The 25,685-nt window shown below is 36.7% G+C and overlaps 1 protein-coding gene across 1 annotated transcript in view; it reads right to left on the reverse strand.

Annotated features, from left to right (window-relative positions):
- beag (IC cytokine homolog beag) overlaps positions 1-25,685 on the reverse strand; it is a 109,746-nt gene that overhangs the window by 78,932 nt on the left and 5,129 nt on the right. The window contains exons 3-6 of the mRNA XM_090379778.1: positions 22,910-23,011; positions 17,960-18,016; positions 8,522-8,591; positions 3,004-3,101 (exon numbers count right to left, since the gene is read on the reverse strand). Coding sequence (XP_090235904.1) covers positions 3,004-3,101; positions 8,522-8,591; positions 17,960-18,016; positions 22,910-23,011 — 327 coding nt within the window. The remainder of the gene's footprint in view (positions 1-3,003; positions 3,102-8,521; positions 8,592-17,959; positions 18,017-22,909; positions 23,012-25,685) is intronic.

A 25,685-nucleotide genomic window follows, 5' to 3' on the forward strand; every position in this document is an offset into this window, starting at 1 on the left:
TAATCTGAATGAGTATTTTGCATCTACATTCACGCAAGAGAAGCTATTAAGGGACGAAAATTCCAGAAGTTTATCAACAGCGTGCTTAATGATTTTGTAATAACTGAGAGCGAAGTGGAGGAGATATTGTTGAACTTAAACATAAGAAAGGCACCTTGGGTGGATAGGATCTATCCAGTTATATTAAAGGAGGTGGCAAAGGAAGTAAGCAAATCCTTAGCCATAATGATGAGAGCATCCTTGGACTCAGGGAAAGTGCACTGCAGGATATCTGGACAAGACTGCAGTAATAATTTAGACACAGCATGGGTTTGTTAAGGGAAAATCTTGTCTGACAAATTTGATCGGATATTATGATGTGGTTAAAAAGGAACTGGATGCAAAAAATAATTTTGATATCATATACTTGGATTTCAGAAAAGCTTTTGTCACTGTTGCGCATGGAAGACTACTGTACAAATTGGAGCAGTATGGTATTAAGGGTAAGTTGCTACAATGGATAAAAGGGTGATTGAGTGGGAGAGACGATAGAGAGTGGTAATAAATGGACACTGTTCTACATGAACTAATGTTATTAGTGGAGCCCCCCAGGGTTTGGTATTGGCCTCACTGTTGTTTTGTATATTTATTCTATGATACTGATGAAGGTAAATCAGGCTTAATGTCAAAGTTTGCAGATGATAAAGGTTGGCAGGGTTGTTAATGGCAGTAATGGCAGCGTGCTACTGTAACAGGATCTAGAAAATTTGGGCTGAGAAGTGGTAACTGAAGTTTAACATCGACAAGTGCAAAGTACTGCATATGGGTGGAAGTAACCCCAGAGAAATGTACCAATTCTGGGGTACTACACTTAGGGTGGTAGAAAATGAAAAAGACCTGGGAGTAACTGCGCAGTCAGATATGAAATTTTCTGAGCAGTGCAGATAGGCACCTGAAAATTTCTAAGCAGTGCAGAGCAGGTCATAGGGCATTATCAATGATATACAGGAATTTTGCTAGTAGCGAAAAGGAGGTGATTATCTCTTTGTATAAGGCAATGGTCAGGCCACACCTTGAGTACTGCGTACAGGTCTGCAGGCCTCATTTTAGGATGGATGTAGAGTTGCTTGTAGTTGGATGTAGAGCGCGTATAGAGTTATTTTATGTTGTGGCCACCAATTGGTGGTCATAAAGTGTGTATGCTACATCAATTCCAGATTGGAAATGATTGATTGATTAATTAAATGGGAGTAAAGATAGTAATGACCAACCTCTTCATAGTGGGGATGTGTGTGGCCATTATGACCTCGAGGCTAATAGTTGCTCTTAGATACTGTTATTAATTTTGTTTGTTCATTTAAGTTGATCAGCATACTTCAGTGGTGGCTTGAAAAATCAAGCCACCACTGTCGTCCTGCAGTTGGGGGCATAAGGAAATTCTGTAGCATGCGATGTAGTATACAATGCCTGTGATTTGAATCCAGTTAAGAGCCTCTAGAATTTTAGAATACAATGCCTGTGTCTGTATGATTACATACACTGGTGTGCAAAACTTAAAAGACCAGCATTATTTCTAAAGGTTACAACCACAAAATCTTCACTTAAGGTACTCTTTACAGATGAGAGTAGATTCAGTCTCAGCAGCGATTCTGGACATCAGCTAATTTGGTGAGAGGCTGGCACACGGTATCACCCTGCAAACATCACTGAAAGGGATCGGTATGGTGGTCAAAGTGTTCTCGTCTGGGGAGGCGTTATCTTGGATGGACGTACACAACTACAGATACTGGAAGGCAGTACTGTAACCAGTGCATGCTGCTGTACTGAGGCAATCCTTCCCCCATGTGCATCTGTTCCGAGGAGCAATTGGCCCCAAGTTCGTGTTTATGGATGATAACACCACACCCCATCACACTGCAGCTGTTGATATGCTTTTGGAAAGTGAGGACATTGTTTGTATGGACTGGCCTGCCTGTTCAACTGATCTAAATCCCATCGAACACATATGGGACGCTCTGGGGAGACGCCTAGTGGCACATTCACACCCACCAGAAAATGTTCACCAGCTGAAGGTGGTGCTGACAGAGAAATGGACAATGTCACCGCAAAAACTTATTGCGGTAACATTGTTCATCAATAATAATGCAAGAACTTATCAACAATATTGTTCTAAGTGTGGACAGGTGGTGCAAAGCCTTCATCGACATTAGGGGTGGCCATACCGAGGACCACCTCTTCCCCTTGCTCCATCTTTGGCAGTGATGCATCTCTATCATGGCAGCCAGTGCTATGTTGCCATTTTTGAATAAAGTCCCTCTGTACAGTTTTGTTTCCGTTGTTGTGTCAGTGTTTCCTTCATCATTTCTGTACCTCACGAGGTTCCTTTGGTATGCTTTTCTCATATCCAGGCCACTCCTAGGAGAACCTGACTGGTCCTTAAATTTTGCACACCAGTGTACGATGATGTAGCATACATCATATGCCATATTGTATGTAATATACAGTGGCTGTGAAAATAACTTCTTCAAAGAAGAAAAGTTCAGCAACTTTGTGATAACTCACTGCACAAAAGGCCAAATTTTGCCATGATTACAATTTTGCAATTATGCTGCCATCTGCTGCAGTGTACACATTTTCTGGTTGGTGAATAAAAACTTAAAAGATATCCTCTATCACCTAAAAGTGGTTTTACATTTGTATCATGTACCCTATTTTCACAATAACATTTTTGGTTTTATTAAGTGGTTTGTGGACACTCTGTATAAATTGGATGTGTTCTGAAGTTTGTTTTATAGAGTGGAAAACGCCACCACAGTCACAATTTCCACCTTGTAAAGAAAAATGCTTTTTTAAAATTATTTTAATAATAATAGGAATTGATCTCCATATTTAAACTATAAGAATTTATTTAAATTTTTTAATCCTGAATAAAATATCTTATATAAGAACCTGATCTAAATCATATGCACAATTTATTTATCCCCTCCTGCTATAGAAAAAAGGTACAATAATGTCTTCACTTACGATTTGGCATCTGGAGCAACAGCCCTATATCCAGCAGCTGCACTGATAGGATCCTCATTCTGATAATCAGGATTAACACCTTCACGTCGTTCTTTAGCCTAAATTTAAAGAATATTATGCAAAACTTTATACAATGTGGACAAAACTTGAAATTATATTCCTCATATAATTTCACAATTTATATTACTTAAAATTATATAATTTTAAGTAATACAAGTTGTGAAATTCTCAATCTATATAGCAAGTAATTCAGTTGGAGCGTCATGCTTATTAAAAATCGGTTTCTACATTTTCTGTGAAAACAACAAAAGCCATCGTTGTTGATTTTATGGCATAGCAATATATTTTGGGTCAAGTCTGATGTGGTTGAGTGGTCAACATAATTTGCACACATGTATTTGAGTTGACCAAAGTTCATGTGACTGCTAAATATGGTTAATGATTGTATTCTTATCAAAATGATCATGTGTAAATGCCTATGTGGTTGTGGTTGAGCATAAACTGAATACAGAAACTACCTGTACTTTATGAGTTAATTTGTTACTAGCACAAATAAGCAAAAATAGGAGGAATATTATCCACAGGCTATAAAAGTAAAGACATAAAGCACAAATTTACACATCAATAATTACCAATTAACAAAATTAAATTATACACAAAAATTGGAAGAATATTTTCCACAGGTTAGCAAAATAAAAATAAATTTAGGCTTATGTACATAGCTTAATTAATACTGTAATATGTATATACAGTGGATTCTGGTTATTTGGGCACTGGAAATTACCCTACGATTGTCTCCGACCGCACCATGTGGTTTGGTCGGATTTCTGGAGTTTGTTTGTTTGTTTGTTATTTGGTTTTTAGGAGCATTAGCAACTAAGGCCATATTGTTCCGGGATATGCGTGGTCATTTCCTGACCTTTCCGCATCCTCCGTATTTGGTGGTGATGGGCTCAAATCCTGGTCTAATCAAGAAGCGTGTGCTACGCACTGCTGCTCTTTCCCACCTGGCTATGGAGGCACCTCGGATTTCTGGAGGTCACAACCATAAAACAATAAAAACAATTAGCAGTCACCTGTTTATCAGGTTTTTCTGTTAGTGCAATCTATCATAAACGGATAGTAAACTCAAACTTACTGAATTTGTGACAATACCGACAGCTGGAATTCTATGGGTTATTATGGTGAAATGTGCTTGCACTTCCATGGAATCTTCAATCATATAAAAAAATTAATTTTCAGAATCTTCTTTTCATTCCTATTTTTAAAGCTTCGTAACTTGTTACTCCGTTTTCACTTGCGCGTATCGTGTTACTTGCAATTTGTGTGTGCCGTGTTCTTTGCTATTGATTGCTTATCTTTTTACTTTTTTTAATTTTAACCCCCTCCCACAAATGTCAGTGAACAGAAATGTCAACTAGTTAGTACGAACATATTACAGTACGTATTAATTATTCTGATTATCACGTATATTATTCAGATTTTCACGTATCATTTAATTTTTTAATTGGTAAGGTAATAAAGGGTAAATTTGTGCTTAATATATCTTTACTTTTATAACCTGTGGATAACATTCCTTCTATTTTTCACTAATTAGAATCGCTGTTTAATAGAATTAAAATTCAATTCACAAACGTGATCACAATGACCAGCGCTTACTACACATTGTATAGTGAACGGTACTTTACTATGGCGAGTCCATCATAATGTGATTTGATTGTACATTGAACTAATTGTAAAGGGAGAGTCCATTGTATTTTTAACTATTTACGTGAAACTTTGGATAATTGGAGCAGCCGCTTAATCGGGCCAAAATGCACTAGTCCTGATGTGTCCCAAATAACCAAAATCGACTGTATAGTTAATTGATATTTGAAATTGATATTTCTGTTCACTGACATTTTTTTTTTTGGGTTGTAAAATTTAAAACAGTAAAAAAGATAGGCAATCAATAACAAAGAACACAGAACGCACAAACTGCAACTAACACGATAGTGCAAGTGAGATGTGGAGTAACGAGTATTACGAAACTTAAAAAATAGGAATGAAGAGAAGATTCTGAAAATTTAACGTTTTTGTATGATTGACAATTTCGTGGAGGAGGACACACATTTCACCATAATAACGTAAAAACTCACAGCATTCTAGCTATTGGTATTATTGCACATGCAATAAGATCAAGTTTACTATCTGTTTACAATAAATTGCACTAACAGAAAAGCCCAATAAACCAAAAACTACAAATTGTTTTTACTGTTCTATGGTAGTGACCTCCAGAAATGTGATTTAGAAAAATATCCCAAAGTCATTCAAATTTGATTCTTATAACTGAACATATGATAACGATGAAAGTGGAGTGCATTTTAATTGATTTGAATTGGTTTTTTGAAATTTGATTCTATAAAGCAGCTGATTCTACTAACCGGCACTTACTTATTTCACTTTACGATGGGCTTATGATTGTCTACGACCGAAACACGTGGTCCTTCCTCTAAGCCAATAGCAGCGTTTGTAAACACGTTGGCATGTGTTTTGTTTTTGTATCCTTTAGTTAAATTGATTTTTTGTATTGTGCTTATTTCATTTCACATAAATTTACTGTGCTGAATTCATGTACATACAACATTGTGTAAACCGATAATATGGCACCTAAAGAGCATAGTAAGAAGAAAATTTCAACTTCCGAGGTCTTGAAATGAATTACCAAAAACCAACGTGTTATTGGGTTCACATTATGATATTTTCATGATACGATGGTGTCTCTGGCCTCACCGATGGTATCTCTACCTTGACGTGGTGGTGGAGCTTGTGTGCTCTAGTGATCCTAAGAGCTATGTCGGTGGTAGCTTAGCTACTGGTAGGGCCTCCCAAGCTGAACAGGTCGAAGGTGAAGAGACAGATGAAAAGAGACACCCTGGTCCTCTAGGTTGGGGATTGGGTACATGGCTCACAACCCTACCCTATAAAAAATCTAACCATTACGTATAACTTGACAAATGAAACCAGACAGCCCTTATGGAAATAGACCAGGCCTCAAAATAAGGACACAAGTTTGGTATTGAGATTTGGAACTTGGAATGTGCGCACCCTGTTGTAGGCTGGAGCTATGAACAGCATAGCAGAGGAAGTCGAAAAGTTTAAGATGGATATTGTTGCTCTCCAAGGAGTTAGATGGAAAGGTAAAGGTATGATGAATAAGTCGAAATTTACAATGTATTATTCTGGAATTGATGATAGATAGGGAGAACAGGGTATAGAATTTCTGATTTCTAAGAGAATGTGCAGATCTGTACTTGCCTTCACACTGTCTGGGAGAATTTGCAGCCTTAGAATTAAAGGTAAATTCCATAATGTGACCTTCATTAATGTGTACGCTCCAACTGAAGGTACGGATGATGACATTGCAGATGGTTTTACAATGAACTCCAGGCTATGTGTGAAAAAATTCAAAGACATGATGCTATTATAATTCTCAGCAACTTCAACGCTAAACTAGGCAGCGAAGAAGTTTTCATGGGTTTATTTGGGAGATACAGCCTCCATGAAGAAACAAACAATAATGGTCTTAGGGTAGCACAATTTGCTGCTGCCAACAACTTCAAGGTCATGAGTACCCGGTTTCCAAGAAAGAATATTCGTAAAGGTACATGGAAAATCCCTGGTACAAATCAGGCTAATCAGATTGATCATGTGCTGGTCTCTAAGAGGTGGGCTACTGCAATTGAAAATGTCCATTTTTTTCGGGGCACCAGTTCTGATTCTGATCATTTTCTAGTGGGAGCCAGATTGAAGTATAAAATAGCTCTAGTAGCAAGAGGAAGGGCTGAAAAAACTAAGCAGTGGAATGCAGAGAAATTGAAAGACAGACTTGTTGAAACAAAGTACCAGGCAGAGTTGGCCTGAGGACTGCAAGAACAGGAAAAAAAGTGACAAGACTGAAGATGAATCGACTTGCATAAAGGCTGCAATTTTGGGTGCAGCACACATATACCTTGGGTGAGCCCTCAAGGCTGAGGAATGAGGAATGGTATGATGATGAGTGTCGAGTAGTAGTAGAATTGAAGACAAGCCAGGGTGAAATGTTTACAGCAGAATAGCAGAGTGAATAGTGAAAACTACAAGGAAAAACGGATTGTCGTAGCTAGGTTGTGTAGAAAGAAAAAGACAGAAGCATTGAGAAGGAAGTTATTTATTATTATTTTTGGTTTTTTTTTTGGTTTTTTTTTTAGGAGCATTAGCAATTAAGGCCATATTTCTCTGGGAATATTAAGGATATACAAAAGTCTCACTAGACCAGTTGTAACATACGGTTGTGAAGCATGGACATTAACGAGTAAAGATGAGTGGTTGTTGAGAGTGTTTGAGCATAGAATTTTGCGAAAAGTCTTTGGGCCTGTACAAGGCATTGATGGATCCTGGAGGATCAGAATGAACCACAAACTTGACAATTTTATTCAGGGTGAGAACATCATCAGATCTGAGAAGAGCCAGAGACTCACCTGGTTGGGACATGTTATGAGAATGGATGACAGCAGAACAACTAAGAGGATAATGGAATGGAAACCTATCGGTAAGAGGGCAAGAGGAAGATTGCGGAAAAGATGCATGGATGATGTAGAAGAAGACTTAAAGACCATGAGAATAAGAAGTTGGAGAAGTTTCACTTCTGGGAGGGCTTACTGGTGAAGCATCATTGAGAAGGCTAAGACCCACCCTGGGTTATAATGCCAGAAGAAGATGGTGTCTCTGGAATGGATTAATATCGTAAAGCAGGGGTCCACTGTATCTGAGACTAACATTTTACTAAGAGGAGGAAAAAAATGATATCAAGAAGGAGAAAGTTGGTAAGTGCAGAGGTGATATGAATATTCATGAGGATATTCTCTGGATCTATCAGTAATGACTGAAGTTTATTTCCATTTTTTCCCCACAACTCTAATTAGGAGGTACAAAAGCAGGAAGGATATTCAGGCCTGGGTATTTCACTACTTTGGGGCTAGTAGTGGATTTTTCTGTTCAAGCCAAAGCAATAATTCTTCCATGTAAGTTTCACAGGTTTTAGCTAGTTTTTATTATTAGCTAAACTGAAACAATTCAATGTTATCTTCTGTCAGTATGACAAAAATGAATACGTACGCAATCCACAGGTTAAAGTAAAAAACCCATCCCCTCCAAAGCTATATATCAAACCGTTTAAAATTATGCTATAACACTAAAATAAATGATGATAAAGTTTTGATAAACAAAAATCCAGAAAGTTTATTCCTAAATACATCAAACCAATGCCTACCCTTTAAATATTTAATGAAAGCTGCAAAAGAAAATGGCACAAGTGAATTCCTAATTGAATTCTCCAGCTTAACATTTTCATTTGGTCCTTTCAAAGATTACAGGAATGAAATTGAACTTAATGATTTTAAATTATTCCTATTTTATCCCAAATTATTATTAAAGAAAAGGTGCACGAATTGAAAACTATATTTAAAACTTTATATATCAATATGAACAAATTACCTACTCGATCTCTGTATTTTCGAGATAACTCTGCAAGTTTATCTTCTTCTTGTCGTTTAAGAGTAGCATAATATCTGAGATGGAGAAAAAATATATGCGCTTAAACATAATATGCAAAAGTTTTCTTATCTTCATTCAACTGTAAAATATTACAAATGAAGGAAGAAGCAGAAAATTCCATCTTTATTATGATAAAAAGTATATTATATATAGTGGTGATATAATTTTGTTAAAGTTAAAAAAAAATAATAAAAATAGAGCCAATTCATTACATAAAACAATTCTGAAAAAATAAAAAGAGATGCTAAAAAAAAAGTATTTGAATACTATAGGGGCACTGTTATATTTCATGTCAGAAAGCATCTCAAGCATACATATTAAAAATTATTGTATATCAATCAATATATATATATATACATATACAGGGTGATTCACTACCAGTGCGACAAACTTGCAAGAGGTGTAGGGGGCACAAAGACGAATTGGAATCACATAGCATTGCAGGGTCCGAAATGCCTTCGTCATGCGGTAGAGGACGTCGAACGGGAGGTCGCGTGAACAGCGATCCCGCCGGAAGTCAGCATTTGCGAACCGTTTCTGTTAAAGAAACCAAGTAGCAAAAGTCCTCCGGAGTGGATAATCCGCAGGCTCCAATGATTGGACGCATTGCAGATGGTATGAACTCATTTGGTTTGTTGACGGTATCCTCCATACAGTGGATTGGGAAATACCCAATCGTTGGCCTATCGCTCGAGTACTCGTACTCGGATTGCCTTCTGCAAGACGTAGGACATTCTCCTCATTGTCTGGCGTCCTCGTCGTTCGCTCTCGATTCATGGTACCTCTCGTGAAACAACCAGTCTCACATAACCTTCTCATCATACGATTAAAATCATACGATGAGGAGCACACCTGTGCAGGAAACGTTCCTGGTACAAGCGCAGAGCGGTGTGCCCATTACAGTCTGCAGCTTCATACGTGAGGTGCATGTTGGCCAGTTCAACGTTTGAATACTCGTCCATCCTACTGCCTCGGGAACCGGTTCGTAAATGCTGACTTCCAGTGGGATCACTGTTCACATGACCTCCCGTTCAACGTCCTCTACCGCATGACAAAGGCATTTCGGACCCTGCAATGCTATGTGATTCCGATTTGTCTTTGTACCCCCTACACCTCCTGCAAGTTTGTCGCACTGGTAGTGAATCACCCTGTATATAATACTGATAAAAAATAATTAAGTTACCGAATGACAAAGTAAGCAAACAAAGCATTAAATCAAAAATATTAAACTGTGTTTTGGATCCGGGTACTACTACTAGTTTACAGTAGAGAAACCTGGCGACCATAATGAAATATAGACAAATTCAGTGTATAGGGAAGGGATGTTGAACTGTCAATTGTAATTAACATGGAAAAATTGAGAAGGCCTGTAAGGTGAAGGAGATAACCTGAAATAAATTGATTAACATAAAAATAGAAATAATAATGAAGATAACAATGTTACCTAAAGTAGTGGGTCCTAAAGCTTTAACTACTTCTTCATAGCGTCAGCAGCCAAAACCATAGGAGCCACAACAATAAGCAGGGTCTCTGTTTCTGTTATGATGTATACATGTATAAATCATAGCCGACCAGACAGAGACCAAAAAGAAAAAGAGTAAAATTAAAAAAAAAAAAAAAAAAAATTGAAGTCAAAAGGATAGGTATATTACAAAAATTACTTCAACTTACTGTGTGTTTGGAACGGAATCTGTGAAATAGTTGTCTGTGGTGTTTACAAAGTAACATTGGAGAACCAAGGATAAAGCCGATAGATCGCTGTCCAGAGTGTTTATATCAGTTGAAGCAACCACGTGTGAGGAGGAGTAAGTGGAGTCGTCAAAGTGAAATGTCCCGTGTTAGGGCGAAGTAGGTAAATATACAAATGAGGCACAGTGCCAAAAGTAATGCCAACAAAGTAATCATAACAAAGTAATCACAACAAGGAAAGAACTGTTTATTTACATTCTTTGATAACTGCATTCCTTTCAAATAATTCCAGCCATTGTATATTTCCATATAAGTGAAATGTGATAAATACTATCTGCAAGAGTTATGCATAAATGATCTCTTTAAAATTTGTAAGGCATCCTGAGTCTTGCGAACCTCTCAATTTCACTAATCCAAGTTGTCATTTTTCATTCATTGTAGCTTTTACTGTTTTTAAGTTGGGTCACTATTTTTCATGAATTGTCATTTTTATTCTGGATTAATGATCCATCAGAAAAATTAATCTATTTGTTTGTGGTACTACTATTCCAAATGCTCTCTATCAAGTTCATAATGGTATCACTTTTGCACATTAGTCAAACAATGAAGATGTTGTTGTGGGATTTTCTGGTGCAAGGGCTACATAGGCCATATTGTACCACAGACAATGAAGAATTCAGAATAATTTGATCTTGTGTATCCTGAGGAAGCTGTTCAACCCAAGCAATCCATTTGTTAGTCAACCCCAAGTTTGCATACCATCCACCTCCTGTCTCCCTCTACAATAATGAAGGAAAGAGTTCCACATCCTATTCATTGGTAGCAGGCAATCAGAATGTAACTCATTATGCACATTGTTACAGCCATCACAAAAGGAGCATTTGCCTTTAAAGCAACACTCTGACTTGATAATGTATCAGCTTCTTATGCTTCATGCAGACCATGTCAATACTCTATAACATAACACCTTTGTGCAACATCATTTCTGATGAAGGATCATCATTTGTGCTTTGTTAGTGTTCTGTACAGAAATTTACAATGACACAACTTGATACATATGTAAATGCCACACTGTTATACATAACATCTGATAAAGACAATAACTGTTGCTAAATGCACAACACACAAATGACTTTTACTCAGCCTTTCTGCACATGCATAACCATGTTACCACTACTTTTTTCAAAGCCCTTCAATTTTATCAATATATATGTAAGGTTTGACAATTAAGCTTTAGGACTGAGCCAATTTAAAGATAATTACATGTTAAAATGAAAAAATATCTAAATTTTCAAAGTAATTGCCTTCAACAGCTACACACCTTGTGAGCATGCTTGTAAAGTGCAGGAAACTTTTTTACGTGCATTTGAACCAGCTGCCATAAACTCCTTTGCCACATTTCTTTTAATGTTCTCCAACCTCATCATATTGTCATCCTTTCAAAATGGATTTGATCTGGGAGAATAAGCAGAGGAATAAGGAGCTTAGCTCCACAATCCTATGCTTTACCAAGAACTCCTTGATAACCAGAACAGATTTTAGCATAGTGTTGTTATGCAATAGGAACTAGCTCCATTTTTATAAAAACTAAGGCTTCACTTAGTGAATTCTTTTAACCACACAATCTAAAACTTGTTTAAAGTGCTCCTTATTCATTGCCTTAGCTGACAGAACAAATTCCCCGTGAATGATTCCATGCTATCATCAAAGAAAGTGATTAACATCACTGTCTTTCTAATTTTTGAAAATTTCATTTTCAAAAATCAAATAATGGTGATCAATATGACAGCATGTTGATCATTATTCCACACTTTGTTTCTGTTTGTGAATCATATTTGAAACATTATGATTCATCACTTATGACTGAAATGAGCAAGGAGAGATCACTGTTTCAGCTTTTGTCATTCAGACAAATAGTGAGGAAAGAACTTAGCAGAGATCTTCCATTTGCTCAAATGTGCATTAATTGTTTCTCTGTTTGAAGCTGTTCATCCATTATTTAAAGTCATTTGTTGATCACATGCTATCAATATGTGAACTTTTTTTCAACTGTTTCTGAGATTTAAAGAGTTGTTGGACATCTAGAGTTCCTCTTCATCTTCCTGATACTTATGGCCACTCTAAAATTCTGCAAACTAGTGAAAAATACACAAGACAGAAAGCTGTCAGCACACTTATTTTTACCAATTTGGAAGTTTCAGTTACACATTTCCCCAACTTTAAACAAAATTTAATATTTGTTCTATTTTACATCACTTAACAACACAATAACAGTGCCTTCAGCACTAATACAGCTCTAATACAACTGGGTGCAACTAACAATAGATAAATGATGTTAAAGAGGGAAGCAGTCACATAAGCAAACATGGCATATTGCATCATGGTCCTGTGTACTCATACATGCAATGACCGCAGACTTGGAACTTAAGTGTCAAACCTTTATTTCAAAATCCATAATTATAAATTATTATGTTTTTATATACTTTATCATTGTAACACTGAAATTATAGATCAAATAATTAAATTTTAAAATAATATTCTCTGAATAGTTTGGGGGCCTAATTCCTCTGGCTATGATCAGCTAACTACAGCCTTGATTGAAGAGGCCTTTAAGAATTACTAATAGTAATAGTATTCGGCATATAGTGCGGTAAAAGCCTGTGGATTTTACTGCACTGGCAAAAAAAAAAAAAAAAAACACCAAGTAGATATGAAAATATAAATTATATGCTTCTCTCCTCACACAGGTAATTATCCATTTGACCTTTGAATATATTCAAACTGTCAGCCTCAACTACCTGCAAGGGCAACTTATTCCAGCAATCAACAACTCACTGGCTAAAAGAAAACTTCTTACAATCTAATCTAAACCCCAACTCCTGTAATTTGAATATATGATCCCTAGTTCTGGAATTCTTTATAACAGTGAGAATTCCACCTTCATTCATTTTACTAATCCCACTCAGAGCCTTATAAACCTCAGTTGGGTCACTTCTGAGGTGCCTGGTAGCCAAGCTCTGTAGAGCTCAGAGCCTTTCCTTGTACGGTCACCCTTTTGCTGATCTCACAATTTGAGTTGCCTGCCTTTGAAAACTTTCAAGGAGCTCAGTGTCTTTTTTTCAGGTAAGGCCTTCATAGTTGAACACAGTATTCCAAATGTGGTCTTACAATTGCCTTATAGAGTGGGATTATGACCTGGTTATCTCTACACGATAATGTTAGATAATTCATCCATAAGGCACCATGGGCTTTCCTGGCTGCCTGTTTACATTGTTCAGAAAATTTCATATCTGCCCGTATCATATCTGCCAAATCCCTTTCCTCCTCCACTTGTTTTAATTCAACCTCACCAAGTGTATAATTTATTTGGGGGTTGCTATTCCTCAAGCATAAGACCTTGCACCTAGCAGCATTAAAACATACCTGCCACTTCTCTGACCATCGCTGAAGTCTGTTCAAGTCATCCTGAAGGAGCACTGCTTGGCACTGATCATTAATGACAATACCAATCTTTACGTCATTTGCAAATTTTGACATCACAGCTTCTATCTCTTTGTCAATGTCATTTATGAAAATGAGAAACAACAACAATCCAACAATCGAAACTTGAAAGACCCCACTCCTCACATTACACCAATATGAAGAATACACATTAATCACAACCCTCTGCCTTCTGCCCTGCAGTCACACAGCAATCCATCTTAGAATCGTAACAGTAATCCCAATCTTTTCAAGCTTATACAGTAACCTCTCATGAGGGACTGAGTGAAATGTTTTGCTTAAATCCAAATAAACTATGTCGAAATTGTTCCCCAAATCCAGCTAATGAGTAACTGTGTCAAAATAGCCTACTAAGTTAGTAAAACACGATTTTTTCTTAACAAAGCTATGTTGTGTGTCCTTCAGAATGCCATATCTATCTAAATATCCTGGATTGCATTCTTAATCATTGCCTCTAAGATTTTTCCTACCAATGAAGTCAGACTAACCAGTCTGTACTTACCAACTTCACTCTTAGAACTACTTTTATATATTGGCGATACATTGGCACTTCTCCAATCTGAAGGAATCTTCCCCCGAGTCAAAGATGCCATGGATATGTGCCATCAATTCCAGGAGCCTTAGTTGCCTTTATGCTCAAGTTTTTCCTAATAAACAATCATCTGTAATTATGAAATCACTAATATTATATGGCTCAGCCTCACTCACACAGCCTTTTCTCAGCACATAGGATCCTTTGTCAGTAAAGACTGATGCAAAGTATCTATTCAATTCATCTGCAACATCAGCTGGGTTATCTAAGACTTTCCCATGCCCAGTGCACAAGGGTCCGATCTGATTAGCTTTCTTCTTCGCTGTACTTACATACATGAAAAATTGCAGCCTTAGCCTCCCTAACCTTATTTTTGGCACTATTACAGATCAAATTGTACTTGTTGTAAGCTTCAGTGCTTTTCATTGCTCTGTAACTATCCCATGCTATATTTTTCTGCTCTATTTGACTGGCCAGCTCCACAGTCATCCATTTTGGCATCCTCCTCCTGCAACATTTTCTCAAAGGTACATCTACATATGCATTCATGGCTTCTGTGATTTTTTCTTTAAAAATATTCTATAATTCAATTGTATTCACCATTCCTTGGCAATTTGCCCAATTCAGAGATGCCATATACTCGTATAACCTTAAACTGTGAAAATCCCCCCTTCCGAAGTTAAAACCTGTGCCCTTACCTTTAACTACTGCACCTTCCTTCATCTTCCAACCGATGACTGCCTGATCACTTCCTGACAATGGTTCCTGTACTTTAAGCCCTGTGATGTCATCAGATTCATTAGTAATGATGAGGTAAAGGATATTCTTTCACACTCCTAGTATTTTCTCTAACATGCTAGTACAAATAATAATCTTCTCATCTATTTAAAAAAAAAATTTCCCCACGGTGAGTTTCCATCCCACTTATTCCAATCAATCTGGGGCAGATTAAAGTCACCCATAATAAGACATTCACACTTGCCTGTCCATTTCATCCGCATGTAAAGACTCTTGTCATAGTCTTCACAATCTTCTGGTCTGTGGATTATAACTACTCTCATTATTGCTTTGCTTCCAACTAACTCACACCACACGGATACTATGCTAACAGACATAACTTCAGACTCAGCAAAAGCCCTTTTTGTGTTCAGGCTGCTTTTAATAAGAAGTACAACCCCCCCACACCTTCTAATTTCCTTTCTTTCCTAAATACATTATACATACCATAATGGAACTGATTATTCCCAATTTCTGGGTGGCACCATGTTTCTGTTAACCCTATTATATCAGCATTATTTTTCCTAACCAGGAGTTCAAATTGGGCCATTTTACTGACAATACCCTGACATTATTGTAGACACAGTTAAGGCTAAGTGATCTTCTATAGTTTACTAGCTTGACACACCCACTGAAGTTATTTAAGTTTGTATCACAAGTTTTATCTTCCCTCTCATTTGAAACATTGCTACCCTCAGAACATCTTATAAACATCTGCTATTGTGGCAACAAACAAGAATTTATTAAGTGAGTGCAAGCATTACTTTGACCCATATCATCAGATAAACACAGATCTAATTACCCTTCTCACCCTAACTAGCAGCTTTCATGAACCTTTAGGGAATCCTTAATTATACTGACAAAAATCCTTCCACAACCTCTGTTCAAATGAATACCATCTCTACAAAATAGATTCCTTCTACCTACAAATGAGGGCCACGTTGATAAAAATTTCTCCCTTGCAGGGAGAAATTTTTATCAGCCCTTTTTATTAAGAAAGTTTTATTTCTCCCTTGAGGAGAAATTTTTATCAGCGTGGAAATTTTTATCTCGAATTAATCCACAAGGCTTTCAGCATATAATCACTCCTATTGTGTCTGTGCAGAATTGCAGACAAGTACAGACTCTGACCTATCTCGCAGCATTTTTTCAGCAGTCCTATATTTATCCAACAGATGGTCAGGTCGTGTATGTAGTAGTAGTAGTAGTAGTAGTAGTAGTGGCACATGATGCAAGAAAGCAAGTGTAGGAGCTTATGCAGCATCAGCCAAAAAAAAAAAAAAAATCACACCATTCCCTCCAAATGCCTGTCCAGTTCCTCCTTAAATTTATTTAACCTATCAACTTCCACAACGACAGATGGAAGTTTGTTCCAGCAATTAACCACCCGCTGGCTAAAGGCAAATTTCCGCACATCTATTCTACATCTATCCTTTCTTAATTTGAACTTATGTCCCCGTAGGTTCGTAATTAATATCATTAGTCCCCACATGAATAATAATGCTCTCTACCACCCTTAAAATCTGACAATCTGTTGGTAACATCATCAATTGCTGCTCTTGGCAAACACATGCTGGTTCTGGACCACTTACCTGTCTTTATTACAAAAAATGTTACCCATTTCCCTGACAATAGAATCTCCCAATTAAACTAGATCACCTTCAACCAGAGCAGTCTACACTTGACTATTCTTTTCTTGGACCCGAATTGGGGGTGTATCACTTGGCAGGTAACAAGATACTTTAGTCCTTGCCAAGCTCCCAGTTACATTTGTTTCAAAGGCAAGCACTCATTTCTTCGGTAACTCAAATTCTTCTCATAAAGCACCAACTTCTAATTTGAAATCAGTACACTCCTTACATCGATTGCAAAGAAAAGAATCATCAGATGAGTTAGGTCTGTCTACTGGACCAGCTTTAGAATACAATGCCACAGGCTCTACAAACAACAAAGTCACAACTCACACCAGAAATGCCTGCAGGCATTTCCAGAGTGAGTTGCAAATTCCTCCAGTTTTTGACAAAATTTAAAGGGTAATCTTTTCACACAAGTGATAAGTGACAAATTCACTATACTGTCGTGGAAAACCCAGAATAAAAACAGCTAAATAAACAGGGTATTTTAAAAATATGCAGTAAAAAGTCTAAGATCCAAAAAAAAAAAGTTACATAAACATGTGTCCAATTCTGAACAATTATGGAGCAATAGCTGTTTGAACTTTAAAGTGCAGTAGCACACACTCTTTGAGTAGACCGGAGTTCAAGCCCCTGACTGCTAAATACAGTCAACCTGCTAATGTGCACTGGACCACCATTGTAGATTATGGTCCATTCCTCTCAAAATGAATCGTTGAGGAGCTTCCATCCTACAGTGTATTGATAAGGCTGCAATTTACTTTTTTTTTTTTTTTTTTATCACACATCATAACATTAAAGGGCACTGGACAGTTCTGTGACTTTTTTTATAATAGATCATTGAACTACTTTTGTGCAGTCTGTCAATGCCATCTGATACCAGGTTTTATAGTCTATCATTCCCATCATGACATACATTTGTACCCATGCCATTCCGGTGTGCAAGTAAAATATTTGAACTTTATGGTTGAAAAAGGAAAACTGAAGCATCCAAAGAGGAAACCACATAACCAAAGTCACAGACTACTGAATTTAGAATGTAATAAATTTCCATCAAGTCAGTCGCAGGATGTGAACAGTAGTGTCAATAAGTCAGTAAAAGCATGCCATTACTACACTAGTCATAATCTAAAGCTCTAAATTATTATATTTGCATCATGTATATCAAATAAAAAAGCAAAATAAACAAAACTTAAAATAATGTCTACTGGTGTTTCAAAGATTAGAGTAACTCATAAATTCAACTTACTTCTTTTTCTTTTTCCTTTTTTCTGCCCTGTCATCTGTTTCTTCTGGCTCTTTGGCACTAAAGCAAAGAAGACAAAAGAAACATTCATACATATTTCATATAACAGAATATCACTGACACTATGACAATAAATAAAGTTCTTAAGAGGTAGATAATACTTTCATAAAAATTAAATAATGATGTTCAGTGAACAAATAGCATTATATAATACCATTCCATAATGCCTACCTCATCTTATGCATTAACACCAATGGCAAAAATTTTGAGTTCTTAATTAAGAATGGTATTGGTTTTTATTAACCAATCAGATTAACCAATGTTTTATATCAGATTCAAGGTAATTTTTAAAAGGCATCAAAGAAAAAGCAAATCATAAAAAAAATACATGGTTTAAAATTTCCAAAAAACAGTGGAAATCACACAGGAATTATAAGGGAGTAAGAACATAACATAACATAACATGTTTAGTGACTTAACTAGACACAGTAAAACACGAATCGCCCATTCATCTGTAGTCAATCTGAATTAGCATGCAATGAATAGAAGGTAATTTGTGCTTCGTGAATTTTAAAATCAGTGATTTTACAGAGCAGCAAATTTGCATAAAATTATATATGTTTAAAGTTACGGGAAAAATGCAACAGAAATCAAGAAATGTTAAAAACAGCTTTCAAAGAAGTTATGTGTCAATTGAAAACCAATGATTCAATTGCCTATATTTGTGATATGATTCGGAGTGATCTAAGTTTAATTGCTTGCAAAGTTGCCTGTGGTGAAATTGTATTTCTTATGAGACATGTCAATGAATTTTAAAAGATTCAGGGGTTGTGATGCATTACAACCAAGCAGTAAAAATCTAGAATCTTTGTCAACATGCTGCTGCTGCCTACTCACACTTTGTTTATTCCATTAATAGAGACAAATTGTGAATGTACAGCTACAACTCAGAAATGGCAGAAATACAATACAATCTCAATCAAATGTGAAGATCATGTTTATCACATTTTTTTGACACAACAAGGTATTGTTCAAGAATAACATAATTCTTGAACAATACAATTCAAGAATAACATAACATAATTCTAGTGATTTAGACAAAAAGCCAGAAAAGTGGCACTTGCAGTGCAACAATGTCCCTGCATACACATGGTGTTTTCCATTCAAGAATTTCTTGCAGTGCATTATCCAGTACTTTACATTTGTCAATGTTAAACTTCAGTTGCCACTTCTCAGCCCATCTGCTCAACTTTTCTAGATCCTGTTGCAGTAGCATACTGTCAGTGTCATTAACAACCCTGCCAACCTTCATATCGTTTGCAAACTTGGACATTAATACTGATTGTTATTATTATTAATAATAATAATAATATACCTTCATCAATATCATTAATAAATACAGAAAACAACAATGTACCTGACACCGAATCCTGGGAAACTCCACTAATTTTTTTATTTTTTTATCGTATGATGTGATCAATACACGAAGGAACCAGTTTTTTCCTAATTCCTTCATGTATCGTGACCATGAGGTCCAACTGGATAGTACACCATCGTGATATCCAAGCCCAAGGCGGGAATCGAACCCGCGACCTTTGGGTTGCCAGGCAGGCACTTTACCCACCCGGCTAGCCTGGTTGGCACTCCACTAATAACATTAGTCCATGAAGAGCAGTGTCCATTGATTACCACTCTCTGTCTTCTCTCACTCAACCATCCCTTTATCCACAGCAGCAATTTGCTTCCAATGCCACACTGCTCCAATTTGTGCAGCAGTCTTCCATGCACCAGTATCAAAGGCCTTTCTAAGATCTAAATATATGATATCAAAATTATTCTTTGCATCCTGTTCCTTTCTGACCACATCATAGTATCCAATCAAACTGGTCAGACGAGACTTCCACTTAACAAACCCATGGTGTCTGAGCTATAACTGAAGTCTTGTCTAGATGATCCTGCAGTGCTTCTTTAACCAGTGCCTCCATTAATTTTCCTGGAACAGAAGTTAAACTCACAGGTCTATAAGTACTTGTGTCAGCCTTTGATCCTCCTTTGTGAATTGGGGTCACGTTTGCACATCTCCAGTCCATGGGTACCTCCCCTGAGTCCAAGGAAGCTCTCATAATTATGGCTAAGGGTTTGCTTACTTCCTTTGCTGCCTCCTTTAATATAACTGGATAGATCCCATTCACCCCAAGTGCCTTTCTTATGTTTATCTTCAACAATTTCTCCTCCACTTTCCTCTCAGTTATTACAAAATCATCTAGCTCACTGCCAGAATTTAATATACCTCTGGCATTCTCCTCCCTGAATAACTCATGTGTGAATATAGATGCAAAATACTCATTTAGTTTGTTAGCTACCTGAGCAGGATCGTCAACAGTTGAACCATCAATATCAAGTGGACCAATCTGATTCATCCCCTTCTTTCTGGAATTTACATAAGTAAAGAACTCTTTGCTGTTTTTCTTTGCATCCTTTGCCAAAGATTTCTCGTAATCTGCCTTTGCCTGCCCAACCTCCTTTGTGACTTGGTTACAGACCAGCTTATATCTATCATAGGCTTCCATGTCACCTGTTAATTTATATGAATCCCATGCATTTTTCTTCTCTGCCACATGTCTCGTTGCCGACCAGCTTAGCCAGGTGGGTAAAGTGCCTGCCTGGCAACCCAAAGGTTGTGAGTTTGAATCCCACCTAGGGCTTGGATCAGAGTACAAAAATGCATAAACCTTGGGAGGTGCAATATGGCCACAGAAGCCGATGCGCCAACAACTAACAATAAAAAAAAAAAAACGTGTCTCATTAGTTCATCTGACATTCATTTAAGCCTAAACCTTGAACAATATTTCTTAGTTGATATGAAAAGTCTAGTAGCTTCCACGATTAATTCTCTGAATGCTTTCCATTTCGAATTTGCTGTTGGTAACATCATGAGTTGGTTCCACTGTATATAATTTAAATACTGTTTCAGACCACCATAGTCACCTTTATAAAAGCAAAATCCCTTCCCTTTACTCCTGATGGTAGTTACCTCTTTGATTAAATCCCACTTCAGCACACTGGGATCACTGCCTCCTAGTGGTTCCTTTATCGGCAGATTCTTAATGCATGAAGAATCACTACTGATAATCAGATCAAGAGTCTCCATCTAGTTGCCTCCCGAACAGGCTGCTGTAGAAAACAATCATACAATAAAACCACAAAAGGGTTGCTAGTGTGTGAGTGACCAACCCACAAATTCCAGTCAATATATGGGAAATTAAAATCCCCCAAGTGCTATTTCAATATAATCTTTGAATCCACTATTCATAACTGTATCAAATCAAAAGAAATCAAAAATACAGATCACAGAATTATACAAGGTTTGTCAAAATGTTGTGGACAACTGGCAGTTTATTTTTCTGTAAAAAAAAGCTATCAAATGATAGAAAAAATATTAAAGTTTTTAACAGTTACCTTACAGTCCTTCAATATGGGCCACTGTGATCACTGCCTCCTAGTGGTTCCTTTATCAGCAGATTCTTAATGCATGAAGAATCACTAGTGATAATCAGATCAAGAGTATTACTCCCTCTAGTTGCCTCCTGAACATTCTGCTGTAGAAAACAATCATCCAATAAATCCACAAAAGCCTGTGACATCATTACTGAATGTGTCAATGCGGTAATCAAATTCATGCCACATTTTCTCCAGTGTATTTTTATTTTTGCCAATCTGAGTGATAGCTGCAGTGATACATCCTTGCAACTCTTGCAAAGTGACAGATAAGGGGGGGGGGGGGGCACAAACACCAAATCTTTCACAAAACACCATAGATAAAAATCTAAGGGAGTGAGATCTGGTGATCTCGGTGGCTAATGAAGTAAACGTTTGTCATCACAGGAAGCACGTCCAATCCAGAGACAGGAATAACTGTCATTCTGAAACTTTTGCACCACCCTATGGAAATGTGGCAGAGCCCCATCCTGCTGCAAAATGAAGTTGTCTCAGTCTTGTGTCAGCTGCAGCAGCAACCACTCAATCAACATGTCAAGGTAGGAAATGCCACTCACAGTGTCTTCAGCGAAAAAGAAGGGCCCATAAATCTTTTTCACAGACATTGCACAGAAAACATTTACTTTTGAACTGTCCTGTTTGTGTTCCACAGTTTCATGTGGATTGTCACTCCCCCAGATATGAATGTTGTGTTGATTTACTTTACCACTGAGATGGAATGTGGCTTCATCAGTAAATGCTAATCTGTCAATGAAATATTCAACAATATTACACAGTTCTTGGATGTTACAACAAAATTTGTACCTAGAAACCTTGTCATGTGGTTTTAGGGCTTGTAACAAATAAATTTTGTAAGTACACATGGAGAGTCGCCTCCTGAGAATACACCAAACACTTTTCTACAGAATCCCAAACTCTTCACTGGCATTGTTAATCGATGGGACTCCTGAGAATATATGCCTGCCGCACACATTCTACATTCGTGTCGTCTGTGCTGGGGCGACCTGAGTTTTTGCCCTTGCACATGGATCCACGCACTACGAACTGCCCATACCACTCAACGATGGAGTCTTGTGTTGGTGGATTTGTGTGAAATTTAGTTTGGAATGATTACTGCACTGAAACACTTGATTTTGTTTCATGATAACAGAGAACATACAATGATTTCTCCACAGGTGATGCCATTTTGAATAAAGAGTTATCTGGTGCAAAGGACTGTGCCATCTCTATTGTGACAAACAGAACTTTGATTTGAGAGCATTTTTGTCACAGAAACATATTAGACATATTTGACATAAACAAAGTTATCTACAACATTTTGACTAACCCTGTACAATGATATTATTTATTGCATATACTTCTACAAAAACAGTAAAATCAACCTTTATTGGAGCTTAAGTAATATTTCTTATCAACTACACGGCAATGGTTAATAAGTACAGAATATTAGCTTACCTATAAGTTTCCTCTTTTGGGGGAGGTGGGGCTGCTTGTGTGGGTGCTCTAGGAGTCATCAGAAGTTTCCTAAAGTCTTCATTAGTCAGGGGATGATTAGGCCTAGATGAGATAAATTAAAAAGAGGGATAAAATAAGCTATATAATAACAATATTAAAAATAACAAAGAGAATACATAAATACAAAAAAGTTTAAACTGTCACTTTATAATTTATAATCTTTCTATACACAAATATGGTATTAACATCTGTAATTACAAATATTGTCTTATACCACAGGATTGCGGGGAGAGTAGTTGAAATCAAATAAAATTCGTATGCTTTACTATGTTTGATTTTCAATTATGAAGAACATTTTTCTCCCAATGAAAACCAAAGCCAAGCACTAAGTTTTGGGCTTATGTTCAATTCAGAGAGAGAGATACCATTATTTACATTTCTGCCTAAGCTGTTATCATCTTAAATTGTACAAGTATCATCTGAACAGGCAAATCTGCTATACATTCAAAATTCTGAGATGCCATCAAGATGGCTGTTTCAAAGCTACTGGTTTTCCTTCTGGAAAAATTAATGTATATCATTGATGGAACCCCATGGGCTGTCCTGACAGCCTCTCTGTACTGCTCAGAGAAAGTCATCTCAGACTGTACCTTTAGGTCCTTTTTAATTCTTAACAGCCTTTAGTTTGGTACTAACAAAATGGTCTATTATTGTGGGATTACTGAAATCCAAAATGCAGTACCTTGCATTTATCAATGTTATTCCTTAACTACCATTTTTCTGCCTACACAATTTATCAGTTCTTGAAGTAGCATACCCTAATTACTGTCATTAACTCTTTCATAAGTGACATTCCTGAATGCGTGTGGCCCCTTAGCCAGTTTCAATGGTGGTATGGAGGGGTGAGCTTTGTGGAATGAGTTTCATGAAATTTGAAGATTGGCAAAAATGAAATCTTTGTATATTAAAAGCTTTTAAATATTAATTTCTTATTTTGATTTGGCTGCCCAGCATTAGAGCAAAATTACTGTTAAAAATCAAACCATAATTTAAAAAATATTGTAAAAAAAAAAAGAAAGAATAAACACATTGCATTTTTTATGTTTTTTAATCATTTAATTTGATTTCATCCACTTCTCGATCTGAATTCCAGAGAATGTCTTTAATTTCAACATTTGTAAGCCAAAATTGGACAAAATGCCCAACAATGAAATATCCTTCCCTTCTCCTTTTGTTATTAATTATGTATGTATTCAGAAAAGGCTGAAACACCTTACATACCTTTGTATCATCTTGGAGATTAAACATAATAACACCGAATTCTGGGATTGAGGCAACACCATTTTTCTACATATTTGTGAAGTTGTTCATAGCAGGTTAGTTTTTGAAATAATATCGCAGATTGTTTTTTTAATATACTAAACTGTAGTTAATATATAGTTTGAATTTCCATAGTCATGTAGGTTAGTTTATTTTTGTATTTAGATAAATATTTGTAAAGCTACAGCTTAATATTCAGACAGCCTCTGCTATCAATATTTTGGCAGGAACTTCGGAACTTTCATTGGGTAGCTCAAAAATTTAATTTCACTAGTGGTTAAAAGTTTTGTTAGCAGTATAATTTCTGAAATACTTCGTTAATTTAAATTCCACAGTATATTGTAGGTTTAAATTTGTAAAGTATTTGGAAAGCTACAGCTTAATATGCTTTAATATTCTTTAAGCTATAGCTACAGCTTAACAAAGGATAACCTTTGTTATTGATATTTTGGCAGGAACTTCGTAACTTTTGTTCTGTAACTTAAATTTAACTTCTTTGGTGGTTAAAGTTTTGCCAACAGTTTAATTTCTGTAATATTTTGTTAACATAAATTCTCTAATATGTTGTGATGAGAGCCAATCTTCCTTACATTTCAATGGTACAGCTCTAAAATGGTGTTCTCAGGCCAGCTGATAGATAGTCTACTGGACTGAACCTACTGGTAACTCTCTATGAGGCAACTGGATTAGCTAGTGTATTATCTTACTGCCTACACTTGGCCAGGTAGTGACTGGAGGCAATCCGAGTAGTGGATATAGAGGGGGGGGGGACACTGCAGAAGAATTCCTTTGACAAGGAGCTGGTTATATTCTTGCTGTGTGCATACCATATCCAAAAATTTCATTACTTCATACATGTCCCCCCCCCCTCCTACTGGTAACTCTCTATGAGGCAACTGGATTAGCTAGTGTATTATCTTACTGCCTACACTTGGCCAGGTAGTGACTGGAGGCAATCCGAGTAGTGGATATAGAGGGGGGGGGACACTGCAGAAGAATTCCTTTGACAAGGAGCTGGTTATATTCTTGCTGTGTGCATACCATATCCAAAAATTTCATTACTTCATACATGTCCCCCCCCCTCCACCTTTTCTTTACTACTGAATACATAATGAATAGTCAAATTTTTTTAATAGAACAAACTTATCTGCCAAGAGACCTAAACCTCCCAAACACTTTCCCATTCTTTCACAAATATACATGGTCTCAGTTTCCAATCTCAATGATGTCCATTTCCACTTACAGTCTACTAAGTCCAACTTACTTTTTCTGATAGAATTCCAATTATTAGTTGATGCAACCACTGCTCATCTCAGTTTTCTTAATTATTTGCTGTACAATTCCTTTCACTTCAAAGGTGGTACTTGTACACATGTCCACTCTGATATTCCCTGTGTAAGGGAATTAACAATATGGAATCTGCTCTTTCTGATCTCACACTTAAAATTTCACTATG

This window comes from Mastigoproctus giganteus, chromosome 1, assembly GCF_048544385.1.
Source record: "Mastigoproctus giganteus isolate SK-2022 chromosome 1, ASM4854438v1, whole genome shotgun sequence".
NCBI lineage: Eukaryota > Metazoa > Arthropoda > Arachnida > Uropygi > Thelyphonidae > Mastigoproctus > Mastigoproctus giganteus.